The sequence below is a fragment of the Globicephala melas genome, chromosome 5 (genome assembly GCF_963455315.2).
Source record: "Globicephala melas chromosome 5, mGloMel1.2, whole genome shotgun sequence".
In the NCBI taxonomy this organism is placed as follows: Eukaryota; Metazoa; Chordata; class Mammalia; order Artiodactyla; family Delphinidae; genus Globicephala; species Globicephala melas.
Window position 1 is genome coordinate 64,944,264 of NC_083318.1, and position 20,763 is coordinate 64,965,026.

General features: G+C 44.4%; 1 protein-coding gene across 18 annotated transcripts in view; it reads right to left on the reverse strand.

The window, feature by feature from the left end:
- The window catches only part of APBB2 (amyloid beta precursor protein binding family B member 2), a 375,842-nt gene that overhangs the window by 98,045 nt on the left and 257,034 nt on the right, over window positions 1-20,763 (reverse strand). For 14 of the 18 annotated variants that reach the window (XM_030881113.2, XM_060299264.1, XM_030881111.2 and 11 more), the window contains 4 exons: window positions 20,123-20,331; window positions 11,649-11,711; window positions 11,181-11,266; window positions 11,026-11,086 (listed from right to left, as the gene is read on the reverse strand). In XM_030881113.2, coding sequence (XP_030736973.1) covers window positions 11,026-11,086; window positions 11,181-11,266; window positions 11,649-11,711; window positions 20,123-20,331 — 419 coding nt within the window. The remainder of the gene's footprint in view (window positions 1-11,025; window positions 11,087-11,180; window positions 11,267-11,648; window positions 11,712-20,122; window positions 20,332-20,763) is intronic. The other 4 variants (XM_060299269.1, XM_060299267.1, XM_030881117.2 and 1 more) reach the window with 3 other exon arrangements.

A 20,763-nucleotide genomic window follows, 5' to 3' on the forward strand; every position in this document is an offset into this window, starting at 1 on the left:
TGCCAGAGTTACTGAAGCCTGCATGCCTAGAGCCCATGCTCTGCAACAGGAGAAGCCACCGCAGTGGAGTAGCCCCTGCTCATTGCAACTAGAGAAAGCCTGTGCGCAGCAACGAAGACTCAACACAGCCAAAAACAAATAAATAAAATAAATTAAAAAAAAAAAAAGAATGTGTTGGTTCATCAGCTAAGCACAGTCTTAATGAAGTGATTTTTAGTCTGAGGATCTTTTAAGGTCAATTGAGTTATTTCTAAATTAATTTTTAAAAACTGAGATATAATTGATATATAACATTTGTGTAAGTTTAAGGTGTACAATGTGCTGGTTTGATACATTTATATATTTCAGTAAGACCACCACCATGGCATTCGTTAACACCTCTATCATGTCTCATTTTTATCATTTCTTTTCTGTGGTGGGAACAATCAAGATCTAGTCTCTTAGCAACTTTGAAGTTTTCAATACAGTATCGTTGACTATAATCACTACACTGTGCATTGAATCCCCGGGACTTACTTATCTACTAGTCGTAGGTGTGTCCCCTTAAACGACATCTCCCCAGTTCCCCTGTTCCCGGCCCCTGGTAACCTTCTACTCTGCTTCTAAGAGTTCGGCTTCTTTAGATTCCACTTATAAGAGACATCATACAGTATTTGTCTTTCTCTGTCTGACTTATCTCACTTAGTATAACACCCTCAAGGTCTATTCGTGTCCAAAGCTTGTCACAAACAGCAAGCTTTCTTTCTTGTGGCTGAATAATATTCCACTGCATATACATACGACATCTCCTTTATCCATCCGTCTGTTAATAAACACTTAGGCTGCCAATTTCAATTATCTATGGACTATGCTCAGTGAACTGATCTCAAATGTCTCCTTCAACAGGAAGCAACTGAAATTCCACATACAGACTCAAATCGTCTCTTTCTCAAGTCCAGTAACATTGTAACTGTCACTCTTAAATGGGATTACCATTTTTCTCTGCTGCATTACTTTCTTCTGCTCCTCTCCTCGGTCTGATTATCTCACCTTGCATGCAACTGTTGTTGAATAAATATATGTAGAATGAGTGGATGGATGGCTTGGTTACAGACAACTGTTGAGAGCTGTCGCACTTCCTGTCAATTTAGAGACTGAAAATATGCAAACCTGACTATTAAAACCATTTCCTTAGAAGCACCAGAGCCCGGAGCAGACGGAGAACTCAGGCTCTGATCACTGTGGCTTCACACTTCAATAAGATTTTAAACAGGAGGCATAGGCATGAGGGGACAGTGTGGCTTAGCTAAAATGGCTCAGTGTCTGAATTATTCTCATAGTCCTGTAGGAGGAACCATCACTTCTCTATCAATTTCATTAACTGCAAATAAATAAGAAATGTTCATGGTACTGCCTCAGTACCGGCACCGGCATTAAGTTCTCAGGCAACAGCCCAGAGAAGAGGACGCCTGGTATGTGTTGTCAAGTTTCTGGGCAGCCTCGGAAGGCCAGCTTCGGGACACCCTCAGGGCTCGACCAACTGGCTCTTCCTAGAGGACCCAGCCCTGCTCGATGAAGGTACCACTGCTGCTGCTTCTACCTGAGGCTGTCCAGCTCTGAGAATAGCCACGGCCCAGAATTCTCTGGCAGGATCTCACGGGGCCAGGTTGACACATCTGCTGCCCCTGCACTCTCAGGATGCCCACCTCCACCCCTGCTGCTGGGGGCCGCCCATCACCTCACCTGTTTCCTGCTTCCTTCCTTCAAGGGAAGAAGGAAGTCTGCCTCTCCTTAATTAGCCATCTAGGCATCTGCCCACCAGAGGGCGCAGCTGTCGACAGGTGGATAACAATGCAGCTCATTTCAACGGTGCCTTTCAAAACCCGGGGGCTCCCGTGGCTGCCAACTCCTCAACTGCTCATTCAGGCAAGCGTAGTGACCAGAAGTTAATAAGGGAAAGGGAGCCGTGGCTCTGCCAGAAACACGGCATTATGCATGGTCATGTTGGCAAATAAACGGAGGAAAACAGTTTTAGAAACACAAAAGCTGGCCTCTGGGCCCGGAGACAAAAATGAGTATCGAAGGCCAATGGCTCAGTGTCCAAGAGACAGTGAGTGTCGCCATGCTCAGTGGAAAAACCACGCTGGACCAGGGTCAGGAGCCTGGCTCAAGTCGTGCTCTTCCCAGACGAGCTGTACACTCTTGGGCAGATAACTCTGCCTCTCTGTGCTCCTTGCACCTCTCCTAAGGCTTGACTGAGATGGTCCTTATTTTCTCTTTGTGAATGTCAATCTGAAAGCCGTTCATGAGAGGATGAAATCTCATTCTGCCAGGACTTGGTATGTTCGTCATTGGCTCCGTGCCTTGGTTTCTTGATTCAACTGTGTTGACAGTTATGCCCCTCACTAAGGGCGTTTTCGCTGAATAACTAAAATGTGAGAATAACATCTGTCACAGACTGTAGGTCCCAAAGATGGCAGGAATAAAGCACCCTCTCCCCTGCATCCTACATGCTCTCTGCAGCATGACCCTGACACTCTCCCTCAAGAGGTAGAGTCTGTGTCTCCACCTTGGGTCTGGGCTGTGACTGCTCTGATCAACAGAACAGGGTGGAAGTGATGGGATGCCATCTCCTGAAACAGCCTTGTCTCACCTGGTGGCTTCAGGAAGCTTCCTGCTTCTTGGAAGCCAGACACCATGTGAGAAGTACACCTGCCTACCCAGAGACCACCACTGTGAGAACTCCAAGCCACACAGAGAGGCCCTGGAGGATGAGATGCCACATGAAGAGAGACAGTGGCCAAGGAACACTGAGCCACCAAGCACGTGAGTGAAGAAGCCATCTTGGAAGTGGATTCTCCAGCCCCACCTGCCCCCAGATGCCCCCATGTGGATCAAAAAGGAACTGCGCCACTGAGCCCTTCCCAAATTCCTGAACCCACAAAATTTATTTCAGGAGCAAAATCAATGGTTGCTTTAAGCTACCAAGTTTGGGCATAGCTTGTAACATGCGTACACGTTAACAGACGACAGAAACAATGTTATCTGCAGTATTGGACAAATATGGGTGGGCCTCATCTTAATAGATCTGTTCCTAAAAGCATTTGCTGAAAATGAACACAAAATTACATATAAAATTATTTTTTAATTTTGAGCACTTACATTTACATTTTGGGAGAGAATCGCTAAATCCCGCTGCAGTGCAAGTACACTCATTAGTTTAGGCATCATCTCCTTCTGGAAAACCATATGCCACCCCTTACTCCCAGCCAGGATAGATGTCCCCAGCTCAGCATCCATGACATGATAGCTCAGCACTTAGCACAATGCACTGAATTTCCCTGTTTGTTGTCTGCCCCGTGAAGGCAGGGGACATAGCCGTTCCTCCTTGTAAGAGAAGAGTCATAACGTCTAATGCATAAAGTATGATAGAGGTGGTTCTAAGCACTTGACATAGATCTTATGTTTATATCAATTCACTTAATGTTTACTATAGTCTTGTGGGATAGGTACTATTATTATGCCCACTCTCTAGATGAGGAAACTGAGGTACAGAGAGGCTAAGTAACTTGCCCAAGGTCACCCAGCTAAGTAAGTAGCAGAGGCTGGCTTTGAATCAAGGCAGTCGGGGCCCAGAGTCCATGCTCTTAGCCACTGTAACACACAGCTTTCCTTTAACATTAAGCATTCAATAAATGTTTTTGACTCAATTAATGAATCAACAACAGAAATCAAACCCAAACTTCTCATACAGATCAGGATTTCTGAAAGAAAATAACCCGTGCCACATGAACAAAAATCAATTCTAAGAACTACATGCAAACATAAAAATCCCATACAAATGCTAAGTACTGCTAACGAATTTGCTACATAGACCAGAAATAAATCTGAATGAGAAAAGATACTCCCTACCCCTTCCTGTTTTATCTATTAGTGCTAATCTAGTCAGTAGCCACTAATATAATTATTTCAGGAAAATCTATGCGAATAGGAACCAAGGGAGGGCACAGATAAATAAAGCTTACAGATGAATATTAGAATCTCATGTTCATTCACCGTTCACTTCAGGACGTTCCTCTGTCAACCCTACTGACCAGCTGATGTGTATCACCTCTTTCTCTTTTCTCTCCATCTGGGGCAGGTTATAACAAAAGAGGACAGAGACAGGCAAAGCTTTCACGAAAACCAGTGCCTGGGAAAGACATCCCCGAGCAGCTGGGAACTGGCTGCAAGTGGCCATGACAGAACTGGGAGGTACTGTGTAGGAAGACTGCAGAGGATGCACAGAAATGACACCTTATTTATCTGGTTTCAAACTTTTTACTGTTGCTGCTTGACGTGTTGTGTATAGGCCGGCAGCATAAGCAGCGCCCGAGAGCTTAGCAGAACTGCAGTACCTTGTCCGGCCCCAGAACAACTGAATCTGGATCTGTCAATATGGGCATTGGAAAGTCTAAAGGCACTGCCAAGGGCCAGACCATCTGGGAGAGCCGGAAAGGAAGGGGGAGTCTGTCCTCAAGCAATGACTCTCCAGTCCCCCCCACCCTGCCTACCTCTGACATCCCTGCTACCTCCACCTCAGACACCCAGGCAGCCAGCGACCATAAAGCTTAGGGAAACGATCCCTGGGAATGGGTGGGCACGACGCTCCCTTAGACCTTGGAGTCAAATACAACTAGGTTTGAGTCCCAGTTCCACCAGTTACTGGCTGTGTGATAAAATGAATTATTTACCCTGTTCAAAGCACCAGTTTCTCATCTGTAATATGGGGGAAACAACCACGGTACCTTGCGTTTGCAGGAAAATTGCATGTAGGTGCCTAGCACAGTGCAGGGCGTGGGCAGAGCGTGTGTTCAGAAAACGGAGCCAGCTCCCTCTCTCCAGCCCTGGGCTCAAACTACTCTTTCTTTCCTTCTCCAGATCTGGAGATAGACCAGACTGAACTACTTAATCTCCAGACGCCATAGATCAGGACTGCTCACTTCATTTCAGATCTGAAAATTTCTCAGAACCAGAAGTGACTTCTGAGACGATAACACATTCATCTTACAGCCGAGGAAGCTGAAACCCAGAGAAGTTCCCAAGAACTGCTTGGGAAAAAATAATCCTCCTTACCCAGTTCCCTTGTTGTGGATACCGAAGAACAGTGTTCTGAAAGCAGTTCTAATTACTTCTCCTCACAAATATCCTGAAAATGATTTGTTACATACTCTTGACTCCTGGTCAGAGGCCCAGGAGACCCACCTTTGAATGCCATCTCCACCACTCATTGTGGAACCCTAGGAGAGTTATGCACACAAATTTTCTGGGATTCACTTTTTCACCTGTAAAGGAGGACCATTCGATCACCTTTAATGTCACGTCTAGCTTTAAGCCATTCAATGACTTCAAATGAAATGCTAATTTCTTTAGGGACGTAATTTTAATACTGTCCACAAGATGGCAGAACACTTCCTTTACAGAAGTCTGAGCATAGCGAACACAAAGGAGAGGAAAGCACTCTAAGGTATTCGTACATATTTTTCAAAGCATTCAGTTTTCTACAATTTAATTAAAACTGGCTTTTATTTTAGGGTTAATCATTCTAGTCAAGCATTTGGCCAGCAATAAGCCACATGCCACGAGAAAAGGAACGTTTTAAAGGGCTAAATTAGGGTTCTAAGGTAGTAGGATGAGCCCAGGGGGCAGAGTGCAGAATCGTGGGGATTCAGAAGTGCAAGCTACCTGGCCGCTCAGACATGACTAGAAATTGCCTTCTTGATAAATGAGGCACAAGAGGCAACATCTACAAAAAGCTTGTACACGCAGACATTTAAAAACATTTCACATGGAGCAGTGACGCAAAATAGAGAGAGAAAAAAATAATTAGAAAAACATCTTTAAGATTACAATAACAAAGTTTTGAATTTAAAAATGCAGAGGGACTAAACACCACGTACTGTCCTGAGTTAGATCCTGGAACTGAAAAAGGACCTAGAAGAACGACTGGTAAAATCAGAATAAAGTGTTTAGTTAATAGTTTCGTATCCCTATTCATTTTTAGGTTTGACAAGTGTACTACGGTTACGTAAGATAGGACCTTGGGGGAAGCTGGGCGATGGGTATACAGGAACTCTCTGTACTATCTTTGTCACTTTTCTGTAAATCCAAAATTATTCCAAAATAAAATTTTTATTTAAAAAATGCATAGAAAAATAAGGGCAAAAGACAGCCAAGAAAGGACAGAAACACGGAGTTTCATAATAAACATAGGGTTTTGTACCTACCAAAACAAATGTCCTATGTTGATGATAATTTAAGAGGGGGGAGTTTTAAAGTAGGAGGTAGTAGCTCACATGCAATAAAATAAGGTAAATAAGTAAAAATGACAAAGCCTAAAGAATAATGGGCAGTGGATAAAGGTGTCTTCTAGGGTATTACAGATGGAATTATATGCCGCCGTAGCCTTTTCTGAAAAGCAGTTTTGCGATAAATGACAGAAGCCATAAGTTCATAGCCTTTGACACGGTAATACCGTTTTAGCAACCTGTACCAAAGCAATGATTTAAAAGAAAAAAAGCCACCTATTTTTATGAAGTTGTAACTCTGCCCTGTAGTACTGGAAATTGTTCCTATGGCCACTGGGTGCCTAGACAGATTACGGTGCTATTAATTAAATGGAATATTATAATGGAATTAAGAATGATAAATCTGAGAATTGTGGAAAGGAATACGTGAAGTAGTTTTTTAAGAGCTCAGTACATGCAATGTAGTATCCTAGATTAGGTCCTGAAAAGGATATTAGTGGAAAAAATGGGAAAATGTGAATGAATAAAGCCTATTTTAGTTAATAAGACAGTATCAATATTAATTTTTTAGTTTGGATAATTGTCCGTGATTATGAAGATGTTACTATTAGGGAAATGTATATGGGAACTCAATATCTTTGGGACTTTTCTGTAAATCTATAACTATTTTAAAATAAAAGTTAAAGAGCTCAGAATTATATACAAACTCATGCACATACTGCAATCAACTAAAAAAATATTTACTGTATATAAAGTTAGGTAGGCTCATAAAACACTGTCAGAGTTATAAAAATACTTTGCCTTTGCAGGAGGGGGGTGGCATGGGGGGAAGGGTTCATTTATGTCGCTACTTAGATGTTTCACTGAACAACTGATTATCAAGATGCTCTGACTCAGAGTGGCTGGGGAGAATTCTGAAGGATTCATATCCTGATAGTCTAAAAATGACTTTTATTTTTCCAGCATCTAAGTTTCATTGAGGGAGTAACGAAGACATTTTCTATAATAATCTTTTGAGTAATCATTCCTCGGGGACTATATTTAGAATTCCATCGTACATGAAATTAAATATTTTTGTTTCCTAAAGAAAGGATACCTTCTGCTTCTTTGCGAGGCACTCAGTTCCTGAGTCCTTGGCAAATTGAAAGAATGGAAAGGGTTAACTAAAGATACCCTTTAGATATCTTTAGATCTATCGAAAGCGTGAACATCTGGGAACCTAGATCTTGCCACTTCTGCCTGCTTAGGTGCCCCAGGCAGCATTAAACAGGTGAGGAGTGACTAAGGGGGCAGATGGGGGAGGCCAGAGGGTGGTGGCGATGGGGAATACCTCCAAAGTGGCCTCATCAAAGTCAGCTCCAAAGCAATGGACTTGTTCCAAATTTGTAAAAAACAATTTCGTTTAGTGCTGTTGGAAACAGCATTGAAGGATCACCTTAGCCTTCCCTGCAGGCTTTCCCTTGGCCCACTTCCATCAGGAGGTGGAGAGACTTGCCTCCAGAGAAGGACAGCAAGACTCAATTTCCCCCAAAGGGACGCCATCTGTGTGGGGTATCTCAAGTGGGCAGCTCGGCCAATCGCCAGACACACAGATGAGCTCCACTCCAGCCCCCACTTCCTCCTGTTCTGGCCCAACTTTTATCATAAGCCTGGTTGAACTTACACCACTGAGGGATGGTCTGAAAAAACCTGCAGCCCATCCATTCCACTTCTAGAGTCTAGGGTTCATCTCTGCCTCAAGTCAGACCGGGAAGCTGGTCCACGCTGTCATAATCCTCCACCAATTTACTTGAAATGGGTTTGTCCTTTGCTTCCAATGAGCAAAATCTAAACTTCTATGTGTCTTTACATAAATTTGGAGTATTGTTAAGCACACTGATCACATTGATCGATGGCGGCCCCTGAATGCAGCTCCAAGGGAGACTTTTCTTTGGACAGTCTAGTGAGCCTGGGCTCTGGAGCCAAATGGCCTGGATTCAAATCCTGACTCTACTAGTTAAGTAGCTGTTCAATCTTCTATGCCTCATTTTCCTCATCTGCAATAATGACAGTCAGCCCCTTGAATTTCTGTGAGGATGAGAGTCAACAGCAACGAAGTCTTTAGGACTAAGCCTGGCAAAAAGTTAGCACTCAATAAATATTCATTATTACAATTATTTTATAACAGAGCGCTAGAAAAACCATTATATTCCACAAGGAACTGAGATGCTTTTCCCTCATGCACAGTGTGATTCATAGAAAGCAGGGTCCTGAGACCCTTTTCCCCTCCCAACAGACTTAGGGTCCTCAAGAGTGACAGTGACCTTCTATAGCACGGGGCACCTTCAGAATCTCGGGTGGGATGGGGGCAGTTAGAAGCACGTGTAGTTTGCAGAGGTTTTTTTCAAGATTCTGAGATGCCCTTACAGGAATTCATGCCATTTACCATAAAAGTCCTCAGTAGAAATAATCACCTGGAGGTACAAAAATGGACCCAAAGGTCACTTTTCTTAACTATGCCAAGTCCTATGCTCTGAAAAAAAGTCCTATGCTTTTTCCTCCTCCCCAGTCTGATCTGTCCTAACTCCATGTACTGTCCCAGTACAGACAGATGCACTGATTCTTCCCTTATGTTTTCTGTGGCTTGTAAGTGCTTTCATAAGTCTCCTCAGATCTTTTATAGAACAAAGAAGGATAAAAAATAAATAACACAATACACATGCTCTTTTGTTTAGAACTAAGTGCAACTTTAGTTACTTCTAAGAAAGCTGAGCCTCCTTATTAACATAAACAAATTCCTAATAGGTGCTAGAATAGACACGTTGGGAATAGAACAGCGGTAGATCAAGAGTTCAGTAAGCAATACCACTGAGGGGGAAAAAGAGAAAGCACCCTCTTCGGTAATGGCTCAATTACCTCCAATTCCCGCTACCCATTCAATCTCCATTCCATGCATCACCCTTCCGGCCCACTCTTGTCAATTTCACACTCAGCTTTACAGACATCACTGGCCCAGCCCTTCCGGGTGGAGAAAAATATTGCTGCTGCTCGCCCTTCCTCCTCCAGTCTTTGCTGATAGCCCTTATAAAACACTTGGTAGCAAAGCAAATTACTGACAGTCTGCCTTCCTGTTTTACTAGGTCCCTTCCCTTCCTTGCCATAAGATTTATCTTTAAAGGCCAGGGTGTCAGAGGCTAACCAAGAACTTGTTCAGAACACCGCTGGCTCTGGAGCAGCCTTAACCTGATCAGGCTGTGCTTAGAAGGAAGCTGAGCAAACTAGGAGCAACAGAGAAGCCCTGGGATTCTTACAGAACCAATGGTAATGTGGCAGCTTCCGGCCAGGGAGCCAAGGTTTTGAACCTGCACGGTGTTCCCCACTGAACTACTGCTACAGGAACCTATCTGCTGTTTTATTCGTAGACACAGATCTACTTTGGGATTCAGAAAAATATCTAGGTTCAGCTACATAATTTGCAAATGAAAATGAAATATGCAAAATGAAAACACATGGCCCCATGTTCAAAAAGCGGGGGGGGGGGGAAGCTGTAAAAAGTATTAAGACATGAAGCTTTATCCTTTCTTCTGCATTCTCTCTCTCAACTCCTAACGGTGTTTTTTGCTTGTCATTTAATGTCACCCTCTCTCGGGCACGGGGATACTTACAGGGTGAGTGCAGACCATCACAGGCTGCCCACCGCTACAGACCATCAGCTGCTAGGCCGATGCACCACGTCCTGGCCAGGGGTGGGGAAACTGAGCCAAGAATCCCCCTTCCCCGTGGACTCACCACCCCAGCCCACAGCAAATGGATGACCCTCTGTTTGCAACACCTGTGCCGGGACACGCTAGGTACCTGGATTGGGAGTGGGCGGGGCCTCACTGAGTCACCCGCGAACTCACTGCTGAGCTGTCCGCCTGAGCTTGTCCCCTCCTGAGACACCATGGAGTTTGTGTACCCGGCATCAACTCTCCCCAGGCTCACACCTAGCTCCCTACAGGGGTGGAAGGCAACAGTAACTGCTGGGTGGGGGGCAGGGATGGGGAGGGGGGCAGGGCCTGAGGTGCCAAGCAGCAGGGGAACGGGCAGCTGAGAAACACTGCGCAGGTAGGGAGGTGGCGGGACTGTGTGTAAGGCAAGGCTCCAACCCCCCGGGGCACACTCCGTTGCCCCACTGCACTTCATCTACAGAGCACAGAGTCAAAGATAAAAGTATGCAGAACGTCAAGAGAGCAACTGCACAGAAAAACACGGGGCCCTGATTCTCCGCGCAGGGCCCCGTGCAACTGTACAGGTCGCATACCTGTCAGCTGGTCCTGCTGGTTCCCCACCATGAAACAGGCCTGTGTTTAGGACAGGAATGAGGAGGAACTTTCGCTTTGCACAGGTGCGAGGCTGCCCTGGAGGAGGTGGGTGTGAGGGGTCTGTGGCACCTGTTCACCGCCCCTCCCATGGCACTGCAAGGCAGAGCCTGGCTTATCTTCAAAGGCTTCTGAAGCCCACCTGTTCGAACGATAATTTTAACTTACTGCGATGCACAAAGAACTGATGTAGTGAGATACAAGCAGAGTCGTGATGATTACAGAAATCCTCCCAAACCTCACTTGGCCGAGGGGTTTACTTTAATTGTTGGGGAGATTAGGAAAGAGAGAGGACTGAGGACTAATTCCTTATTAAGTGGCTCTGGGTTGATGGTTTGTAAAAAACTGGGCCGTTATCCAAAGTCATTATTTTGATGCAAGAATATTAACCTGGTCGCTGAAAGCACTTTCTTACAAACCTTAGCTTCTGGGTCACTGTTGATACTACAAGAATCATCATCATCAGCATGTGGGGCATTTCTAGAAAGAAAAACAGAAAATTGGACTTAGAATTCTATTGCAATCTCTAGCTGCACAAAGCCACTCATTACGGCAGGTGCTCTGAACGCCCTACCTGAGTTTCAAGGATGCATAGCGCAGTGTTGCTCCTTCAAACTCTTTTAAACTGGGGTCCGGGTTGACTGTGGCTGCATGCAAATCCTAGAGGAAAAGAGATCCCTGTTAATGTAGAAAGGGGAATGACCCAGTACATGGCCTCAAATATCAAAGGGGAGAGAAGTCCTCCCAGCACGAGGCAGAGAGTGTATGTGAGCTTAGGCAGAAAAAGGCATGCATGGGCTGCTGATGCCGGTTTGGTGCAAGTGCCGCTTCTTACAAGACAACAGGAACCTGGGGCAATCAGCCTGAAGTCATTCACAATGGGAGACATCAAAAAAGGCGACACGTGTGAGTCCCACAGCCCTAGCCAGAAGCCCCATCACTCCGTCCCTGCAGAATGCATGATATTCACAAAGAAGATGCAGCCACAGCCATGCAAAAAGGACAAAATATTAAATGAGCTAAAATCTGACAATATACTTGCCTTCCAAATGTCACTATTAATCTTTCCCCCATTCAGAACAGCAAAATCACTCCATGGCTGTTTCTAGACATATAATTATTCACAAGGAAAAAGCACATTGATTTAAAAAAAAGAAAGAAAGAAAGAAAGAAAATAATAAAGGATAGAAAAGGAAAGAAAAAAAAGAAAACACACACACACACACACACACACACAAGACACTGTTGTTAGCATTGATATTCACAGGATGGGTTAGGGAACAAATTCACTCTAACAGCAGCATGTGAGCTCGCTCTCCCTTGATCTAGATCAACACCTGAGGCCTAGGGCAGGAGGAAAGAGAGGGCGCTTTAATTACTTACCAAAACAAATGGCTGAACGTCATTACCAGACATTGAAGGTATCGATACTTTCTAAATGTGGTCTTAAAAGCACACACTATGCATCAAAGTATTAAATGCCCAGCGTACCTAATTTCACAGGCACCTTTTTGTCTCCTATTAACCAAACAGAACTGTTTTCTTGAGGTGGAGGTGGAATTAGGGATGATGCTTGTCGATGTGCTGGATGGAAACGGGAATGTCCATGGCTAAGGGCATAAAAAAGCTGGGGGCCAAATTATTTTCACTTAAAAGAAAAAAATGGCAATGATGGAGGGCAAAGAACCCAGCCTGACCTCATCTTGCTGAGATTTAATCTAATAAAAAAATAGCTCTAGACAATCTAATGTAAATTCCTCTTGTTCATAAAAAACTCTACTTCCTTGCCACCCAAGCCTCTTCACAAATGAATATTCGATCACGAAATGCTTTTCTAAACATAGTTATAGAACAAAGTGCAAAGCCTTGCCTTGCTGGGCAACCTCTGACGATAGACCTTCGAATCTAAACAACTCCTTCCTTTATTCACCTCGGACAACAACGGAAACATTTGTTTTCTTTCTACTATATTGATTGAATATTCAAATATTTTTCACGTGACATTTGGGGAAATAAATGATACTAATAAGACACCCATGAAGTTCATCCTTATGAACTTGTTCCACTTGTCAGGAAAATCTCTTTTCTTGAATAATGAATCAGTAAGAGAAACTTTTCCACTAAGTAACTTTGCAACTAAAGTTCTTTGAAAATGAGACAGTAGTACTGACCCATAACTTCCGCACACAATACAATTTTTAAAGCCACTCAAAGCAAGAAGCAGTGAAGATCCAATGTCCCAGGTGTTGAAAAAATGCATTTATTTGGCTCTGAAGGGCTCTCTGAGGGCATGGTCATTGCAAATCTGGATCCATTATCACGTCTACACACTTGGTGTCATTGTTGCTTTCTTTGCTGGACTAGGCACCCAACCTGCAGTTTTTCAAACTAAAACAGAACTTGGACCACTGCTGTTTATTTATTTTTTAAAAATAATCTCTTTTACTGAGCACAGAGCAGAAATGCTGTCCAGCCCCTCACCTCTTTCCTCACTCCATCCCCAAAAGCAGTGTTCAGCTTTCACTGAGGAGAAAATATTACAGGAAAATCTTAACCTGTCAGCTGTGGTGACCGATGAACCCCCTGAAATGGATGTGGGATTTTGTGCAACTGCATTTTATCCCCAACTTTTCTGTTCTCAGAAGGGCCAGTGACCGAAAAATGTTTCGAGTTACCATCATAGGGGAATTAATAAACACGCATGATAAGGACTGGAAATATCAAGTACAAAATAAAATTTTAAGCTAAAATTTCTTTTTAAAAAAGAAAACAAGCCTATGGTCCCGAATTGTCACCATCATTTACACGTGAGCATTATCTGGTTTTCGTTTAGGTTGAACTTTGAAAATGTAATCAGATGGTGAATTGGGAAGATTCAAGATAATTGTGCTCTTGTGAAGACATTTTTAAAAAGGCATGTGTGTCTGACAAAGGGAATCTGATATCAGAAATTATACCCAAAAGACACTGTGTCAGGACTACAAAGAGTGAAAGAAGAGCATTTTTTAAAACAAGTATTCAGAAAAGGCTTTGGCATTTTTATCAAACACTTCTCTATACGTGTGTGTTTAAATTTTTTTATGTATTTACTCTCTGGATGTAGGAGTCCCTGTAAAGTAAAAGTTGATTATGGTTCTGAGACTGCATGGATCTAGCTCTCATGCTACGGAGACAGGAGTCAGCTGGCAAACTTCCAACAATCAACTTTTACAGATTTAAATAAACAAAGGCCCTATACAGTGATTTTGCAAAACCTTAAAATAACATAAGTATTCCTGAAGAAACCCTTTAGCACAAAACTCAAGCAAATAAAAATGGAAACTAACATTACATGCTATGAACAGGCCAAAGACCTTTTTTCCTTCCCATGTTTAAAATTTTCATTGACATCAAAGATGAGAAACTTTCTCCTCCATTTAAGTGACTATTATTTTTTAAGTCAAGGGCAATGAAGGACAAAACAGTTTGTCCTAAATGTTAAGAACGATATATTCTATTCATCTATTATTATTTTTTTTAATTAAGAAGAGAGAATACAACATTTTAGCTAATCATTTAAAGAAAAAAGACACCAACACAGATGCTTGGGTTGTACAGAGAGTCTGCAGTCTGGGTGATGGGAGTGAGAGATGAAAGAAGAGACAAAGAGAAAGACAATAAAAGAGGAAAAGGCAGGCGAGCAACATGCCCCAGGGAAGACAGACACAAAGAGAGGTAAAGGAGAGTAGAGGACGAACAGGGACCATCTTCCATCGGTAACAACCTCCAATCGGTCATCTCTCAGGCAATGCAGCTAAAGCCTTGCACAGCTGAGAGATGGTGGCGTCAGAGTTATGGCTGGGGACACACCCTCCTGGTGCTCGTCTTGACCTTGGCCAGGCTGCAGCACCCCTTATCCTGATTACGGTGATGACACTCAGGTTCTCGAGAGCCCTGGAGCCCTAGCTCCTCAGAGACAGTGGGGACAGACCCAGCGCCTGGAGCACGGCACCTGCCATGACCCTTCATGACCTTTCAGCATGGCACCCTCGTGACCTACTAGGGGAATCAATCTGACGGTATAACCTTGACTACTGAGAGTTTTCTTCTTCCATATTTTTCTTCTGGGATCTTAGAAGACTTCCCACCAGCGTGTGGACACAGTGAGGTCAAGAACATGAGCCCTTAGCCCAGGGGCTGGCTGCCTGAAAGTGCCCAGGAATAGCAGTGTCCTTATCTCTGCTAAGGCATTTGTAAGAATAAAAAGTTTGAGAGCCTAGGGACTACGAAGGGTTATGAGTTATGCTTCGTAATCCTCTTTTGTCAAGACTTGAGCCTTGGTATGTGTAGCCTTGATGATAAATGGCAGAGTACCTGGAATTCTGGAATTCCAAGGAATAGGCCAGTCAATGTTAATAAGCACTGTATCCACATATGTGTGTATATTTTTTCCTTCTTTTAAAACTGCTTTCCGTGTTTTGCTGGATGCAACACTATCAAAAGAACAGTTATGGTTTATGATGCAAATAAAATCCAGAGAAGTTAAAAAAAAGAATCTAACTGGAAGACAAACTGACAAATGCTTGTGCAATTAAATTAGTCTGTGGCAGCAGTAGCACTATTTACAAACTAGAGGGGAATCAGGAGACCTGGGTCTCTAGTGCTGGCTCTGCCGCTACAGCAAGTCAACTAAGAGCTCCCTCTGCTACAAAGCTGGTTTATTCCTTCATTCAGCAAACATGTAATGAACATTGACACGTACCAGGCACTGTGCCAAGTGCCGAGGACACAAGACGAGGCGGGCAGGTCCCGACACCCCCCAAAAGGGAGGCGGACGTGCCTCAAGTAAGAATACTATAAAGAGACAGAATGGAATAAAGGTTAAAGGGCTTTCAAAGCAGACGGGTGAGAACAATCCTTCCCAGGAGATGCTAGCGGGAAGCCAAAGAATTGAAGGGGAAGTGACATATAAATAAAAACAAGGAGACTGAATTTGCTAGAAGACCAGCTCTTGTACTCACTCAGAATTTCCTGCAACGCTTATGATAGAGGCAGATTCTCAGGCCCTACCCTTAGAGAGTCTAGCTCAGTGGCCTGGGGTAAAAATAAGGAAACTTAGCATGTTCTACAAGCCCCAGAGGACATCCTAGCCACCATCCTTGGCTCCCAGGCTGAGAAATACTGCCGTAGCATTCACTAAGCCCTTCTCAAAGGTTCTTGCCAGCTATAAAATGTCATGATTACTTGATCAGGTCAAGAATTTCAGTAAAATGATGACAGACTGGCCCCTTTATGTTGTCACCTTATTTCGAGATGTATGTGAAAATCCATAGGTTCTAATGCAATACGTGGGTTTTGCCCCTCCTGGGGAGTTAGCTGCTCAGGCCCCTCCCAGACTCCAGAGGCAATGCAGCAAGAACAGAGTGAATTGTGATCAACAAGAAATCACGGTCCTGAGAAACAATTCGACCTTCCCTTGCTTCAGACCCACTTGGTCCTCCATACTCTTATCCTTAAGGAACTTGGAAACACCTTCTGCTGGAAGGATTCTACGTAAGGCTTGCTTACGGGCCAATAGTTATTCATTACAATATTTTGTGTAGCTCCCTCTTCTCTCTAAAATTCAACATCTAAGTAACTTGGAACAAACTGATGGGCTGGGGGAAGATCATCTTTGGGCCAAATTTCAGCAGCAAATGCTTCCCGGCCAGTTTATAAACTTTCAAAAAATACTGCTGGCGTATGCAGAGGGAACATTATGTGCTGCGCCTAACACTTCCCTGGTGAACTTTGGAATGTGAAATGTAAAATTTTCAAACTGTAAGGAAGCCCTTCCGTCCTAAACTTTTGTGAAGCTGAGTCAACAGATTTGGCACTTTTTTTTTTTTTTAAGCCAGCTCAGGAAAAATCTGTGTAAGATGTGCGTTTCTGACGCGACATATTACAAGTTTCTTCTCGCCCTTAACATTTTGCTTTCTCTCATGTTTCCAAATTAGTCAAAATAGATTCTATTTAGGGACCAAAGAAATGGCATCAAAGACATAATCATTTCTCTTCAACTGGTATTAGCACCTGAGACAATGTTATCAAGAGAAGTCATCTTCTAGAAGGTGCTGCATATGTCACCTGGAGTGAAATGAAGCCATTCAAGGCTCTCCAAGCCTCCATACACACATAGGGAAACCTGGGGTAGGGGCAGGGGCCAGCAGACCTCCATTCAGGCTTGACTCCACTAGGTATTAGGTGTGTGATCCTGGGCGAGCTCCCTCACCTCTCTGTGTGCGTTGTCAAATGTAAGAAGGTAATGACAACTGTCGCACAGATGCGTAGGGTTTTATGAGGAGTAAGGAGACAAGGCATGAAGCTGGTGCTCTAAACACTCGATTACCCTTAGTGCTTCTGCTTTAACATCCGTGTCAGCACCTGCCGGACCTGGGAACGCAGCAGTCTGTGTCTTCCCCCACCTCTCCCCTTCCTCTCCTCTCTGCCTATCTGCTCATCCCTTTGCCCCTAGGATTTTAATGTATTGCCTTTTAAATCTGCTTGGTTCTTTGACTTAGCGGATGGCCTGATGTCCAGGGGAAAAAATGTACGTGAAGCAAACAACCGAAAGGTTGATCCAAAGAACATCTATCCCATTGGTCTATTTAAAGTGCTGGGGGACTTCCCTGGTGGCTCAGCGGTTAAGAATCCGCCTGCCAGTGCAGGGGACACGGGTTCGATGCCTGGTCCAGAAAGATCTCACGTGCCACAGAGCAACTAAGCCTGTGCGCCACAACTACCGGGGCTGCGCTCAAGAGCCCACGAGTCACAACTACTGAAGCCCATGTGCCTAGAGCCCGTGCTCCGTAACAAGAGAAGCCACCGCAATGGGATGCCCGGGCAATGCCACGAAGAGTAGACCCTGTTCGCCGCAACTAGAGAAAGCCCGCACACAGCAACGAAGACCCAACGCAGCCAAAAATAAATACATAGAATTAATAAAGAAAACTGAAGAGCTGGAAATGGGTCTCCCTCTGAAGCTTCAAAAAACTACACCTTTGTTACCATGTTTCTTGGAGGGATGAGGCTTTGTCCAACACGATGGCAACAGAAGAGAGGAACAGAACCATCCTGCCACCCTGACGCCACCTGCCTGGTTACTCAACTTGCTGAGCCTCGGTCACCTCTTCTCTTAAATGGTAAACATAATAGCTGTCATCTCTGCTGCGTGAAGAGTCTTGAAGGGGACAAATGAAGTGACGTTTATGAAAGTACCCTGAAAGCCACAAGAAGTCATGCAGAGCAGCTGGGAGGCGGACCAGTGGGGATGTGATGGAAACACTGAACTCCAGGAGAGCAAGTGAGGCAGGGCGGCCACAGGACACAGTCGGAGCCTGGGAAGGGGGGGCTAGGCGGTGAGCGGGAGGGGGGTGGAAGCAGGCATGGACGGGGCAGAGCAGGCAACAGTGGGCATCAGAAAGTGGCTCAGGGATGAGAAGAGGACTCTGCTTCTCAATAATTATCCCCAGGGCCAGCAGCCCACCTGTGCTGCGTTCTTCCTAAGGCTTTTCACAGAAAACATGAAAGTGAAAGTCTACCATATTAATCAAAGAAGTAAAAATCGGAGCCACATAAACCTCGGGATGCCCTCCTTGGGCTTCACCCCACCCACGCCTCGGCCTCAGGAGGCGGGCTCCGAGACAAACTTCATTTCTTCCACATACAGAGGACAAGAGATTCATTGAACAGAAATGGTATCTCAAAGTTAGTCTGATCTCCTCACCTCTGGACCAAGAGAAAGCAGGTCGGCTGAGATCTCAGAGCCAGGGAAGCCAAGGGAGAAGGACTCTGACCTGTAATTCAAGGAGGATTCGGGAACCCTGCGTTCTAGAGCCAGCGTGGCTGCTGGTCACTGGCCTCTCTGTGCCTCGGTTTCCCTGTCTGTAATGGACAGATACTGGTGCCAATGCCCCCTTCCCAACCGGGCATTCTCTGGTTGCAGGGCCCTCCCTGGGGGTGAAGGCGGTAAAGGGTTACAATAAGGGGGATGGAGCCGTGGAACGGAGAAAGATTCTAACAGAGATGCCGAGAGCCAAGCAGTACAGGTGAAGAAGAAAGAGGGGCTCTGTGCCTCAGTGAGAGCCCAGGGGCGTCCTGGCCCGCTCAGCCCCTGGGAGGCCACTCTGCGGTCCAGGGAGAAATGCCAAGAGGTAACTGGGCCAGAATGGAAGAGGGCTCCACTTCATGCGGAGCTCCACGAGGAGCAGCCTGTGTTGGTTCGTCTTTATCCCCCAGCACACCTCACATAAGGCGAAGAAATCGACTGAATGGGATGTGCCCTGAGAGGAGGAATATTATGCTAATAAAAAGTTATCAAAATCACCCAGTGATAAGCAACAAAATCCTAAGTGATTCAGTGGAACTGAAGCACATACCTGATCATCAGGGCCAAGTACCAACAAACCAAGGCCCTGGTGTATCAAGGGGGCCTATAGCTCGCCTCAACCCATCACTTGAAAGATGGAGAATCTGAGGCCCAGGTGGGGTGAGATGCCCGAGCCCAGTAAAAGCAGGAATGTGGCTGGAATGTAGGTCTTCTTGCCTCCCAGAGAAGAGCAAGTAAATAATGGAAGATGTTGTTTACTTTCAAAGACAGGAAGGGTGATAATAGCGGCAAATATGTAGAGAAACTTTGGGGTGAGAGACGCAGTTCAAATTCCTTCCATGTCCTCAAAGTAAAAGAAAATGAGTTGTTTAAAGAGCAGAAGACTGTGATCAAAAAAAGGCAGAAGTGCCCGTGTGTTAGGAATGAAACTTCTTTTCTCCAGCAAAGCCATTACTTAACTCTAACCTTTTCCCACTGTAATTCTCTTGAATATTTAGTTATCAGGATTCACAAAGGTTCACTGCAGGGATTTTTGTATTAGTAAATACCACGATGGAATTTTTTAATGCCTCAGTTCTTTGTTTAAACATCAGATTTCATCCTCAGGGACAGAACAAATTTATACTGCTAATTACTTCTAAAACAATGTCACTTCTGCTAAATAAACAGATCCTCTTTTTTTTTTTATTATTAGAAATTAAGCATTTAAGGGCTCTCAAAGGTTATTCCTGCAGACATTCTCTCCATGCAGTCAAATGAGCCCACGGATATTAATAAGATATGCAGTAATTATAACACATCTGGCCAAGAGACATTCTTCTGTGTGTAAATATTTTATGGAACCAGCACCACGCAACAGCACCTACAGAGTAAATTACTGCCTCCGTGAGCCCCAGGGAATCTTAACCACTTCTCATTAATCAGCCTCTCTTACTTTCTGTACCTGAAATGGTGTTTCGAGAGACCAAAAGCCATTAGAAAAATGAAAACATCCCTGAAAGATGGTATTAACACTCTTCACTAAGAGGAAGCATTTCGGTTTCAAATGCAACATGCATGAAAATCAAAAGCTTACCTGGATGACCTGTTGGGGCAGAAGCAATGAGTCTAAGGAGAAATCACAAGTTACATCCACTCTACTAAGCCATCACAAAGACACTCCATTTTACCTCGTTCTCTGGGGTGGGAGATGGCGTTACAGAACTAAGGGACCCTTTCCTAGAACCCTGGAGATCTGCTGGGATGGAGACAGGGCGTTCCCACTGAGTCGTCCCGGTTGGTATGTGCCAATAATAGGTCCCAGCGATGTCACTGATTCTTTTCCAGCCAGGTGGCAAATCTGGATCAGTCTGAAAGGAGTGATCGCTCCATATATCTGCTGGAAAATGGAAAAAAAGAGAGGGTTTTATTCAAAGAGGAAACAATTACAGTCTTCCAATTTTACTACCAACAGTCAGGAGGATTCCACAGACAGATGTGTCCATAGCCCAAATGAGAACTGAAGCCATCCTATGGACACGAAGTATGGAAAGAGGGGGAATACGGAAAGAAACATGGAAAGAACTGGAAGGTTGACACTTGAGAACATGGATATAAAGGACCCATTATCAAGTCATCTTACAGCTCCAAGGACCCTATGAACTAACAGGCTAAAGCTCCATTAGTCAGAATCAACTACCCAAGCAAAATTTGCACGGCTACACACAAAACCTACTGTATCCCTTTGTACATTTGTAAGATTTACTGTTTGGGATCATATATCATTCCCAGCGATGAGTACAACTCTAATGTTCTTTAACTGCTTTCTGGA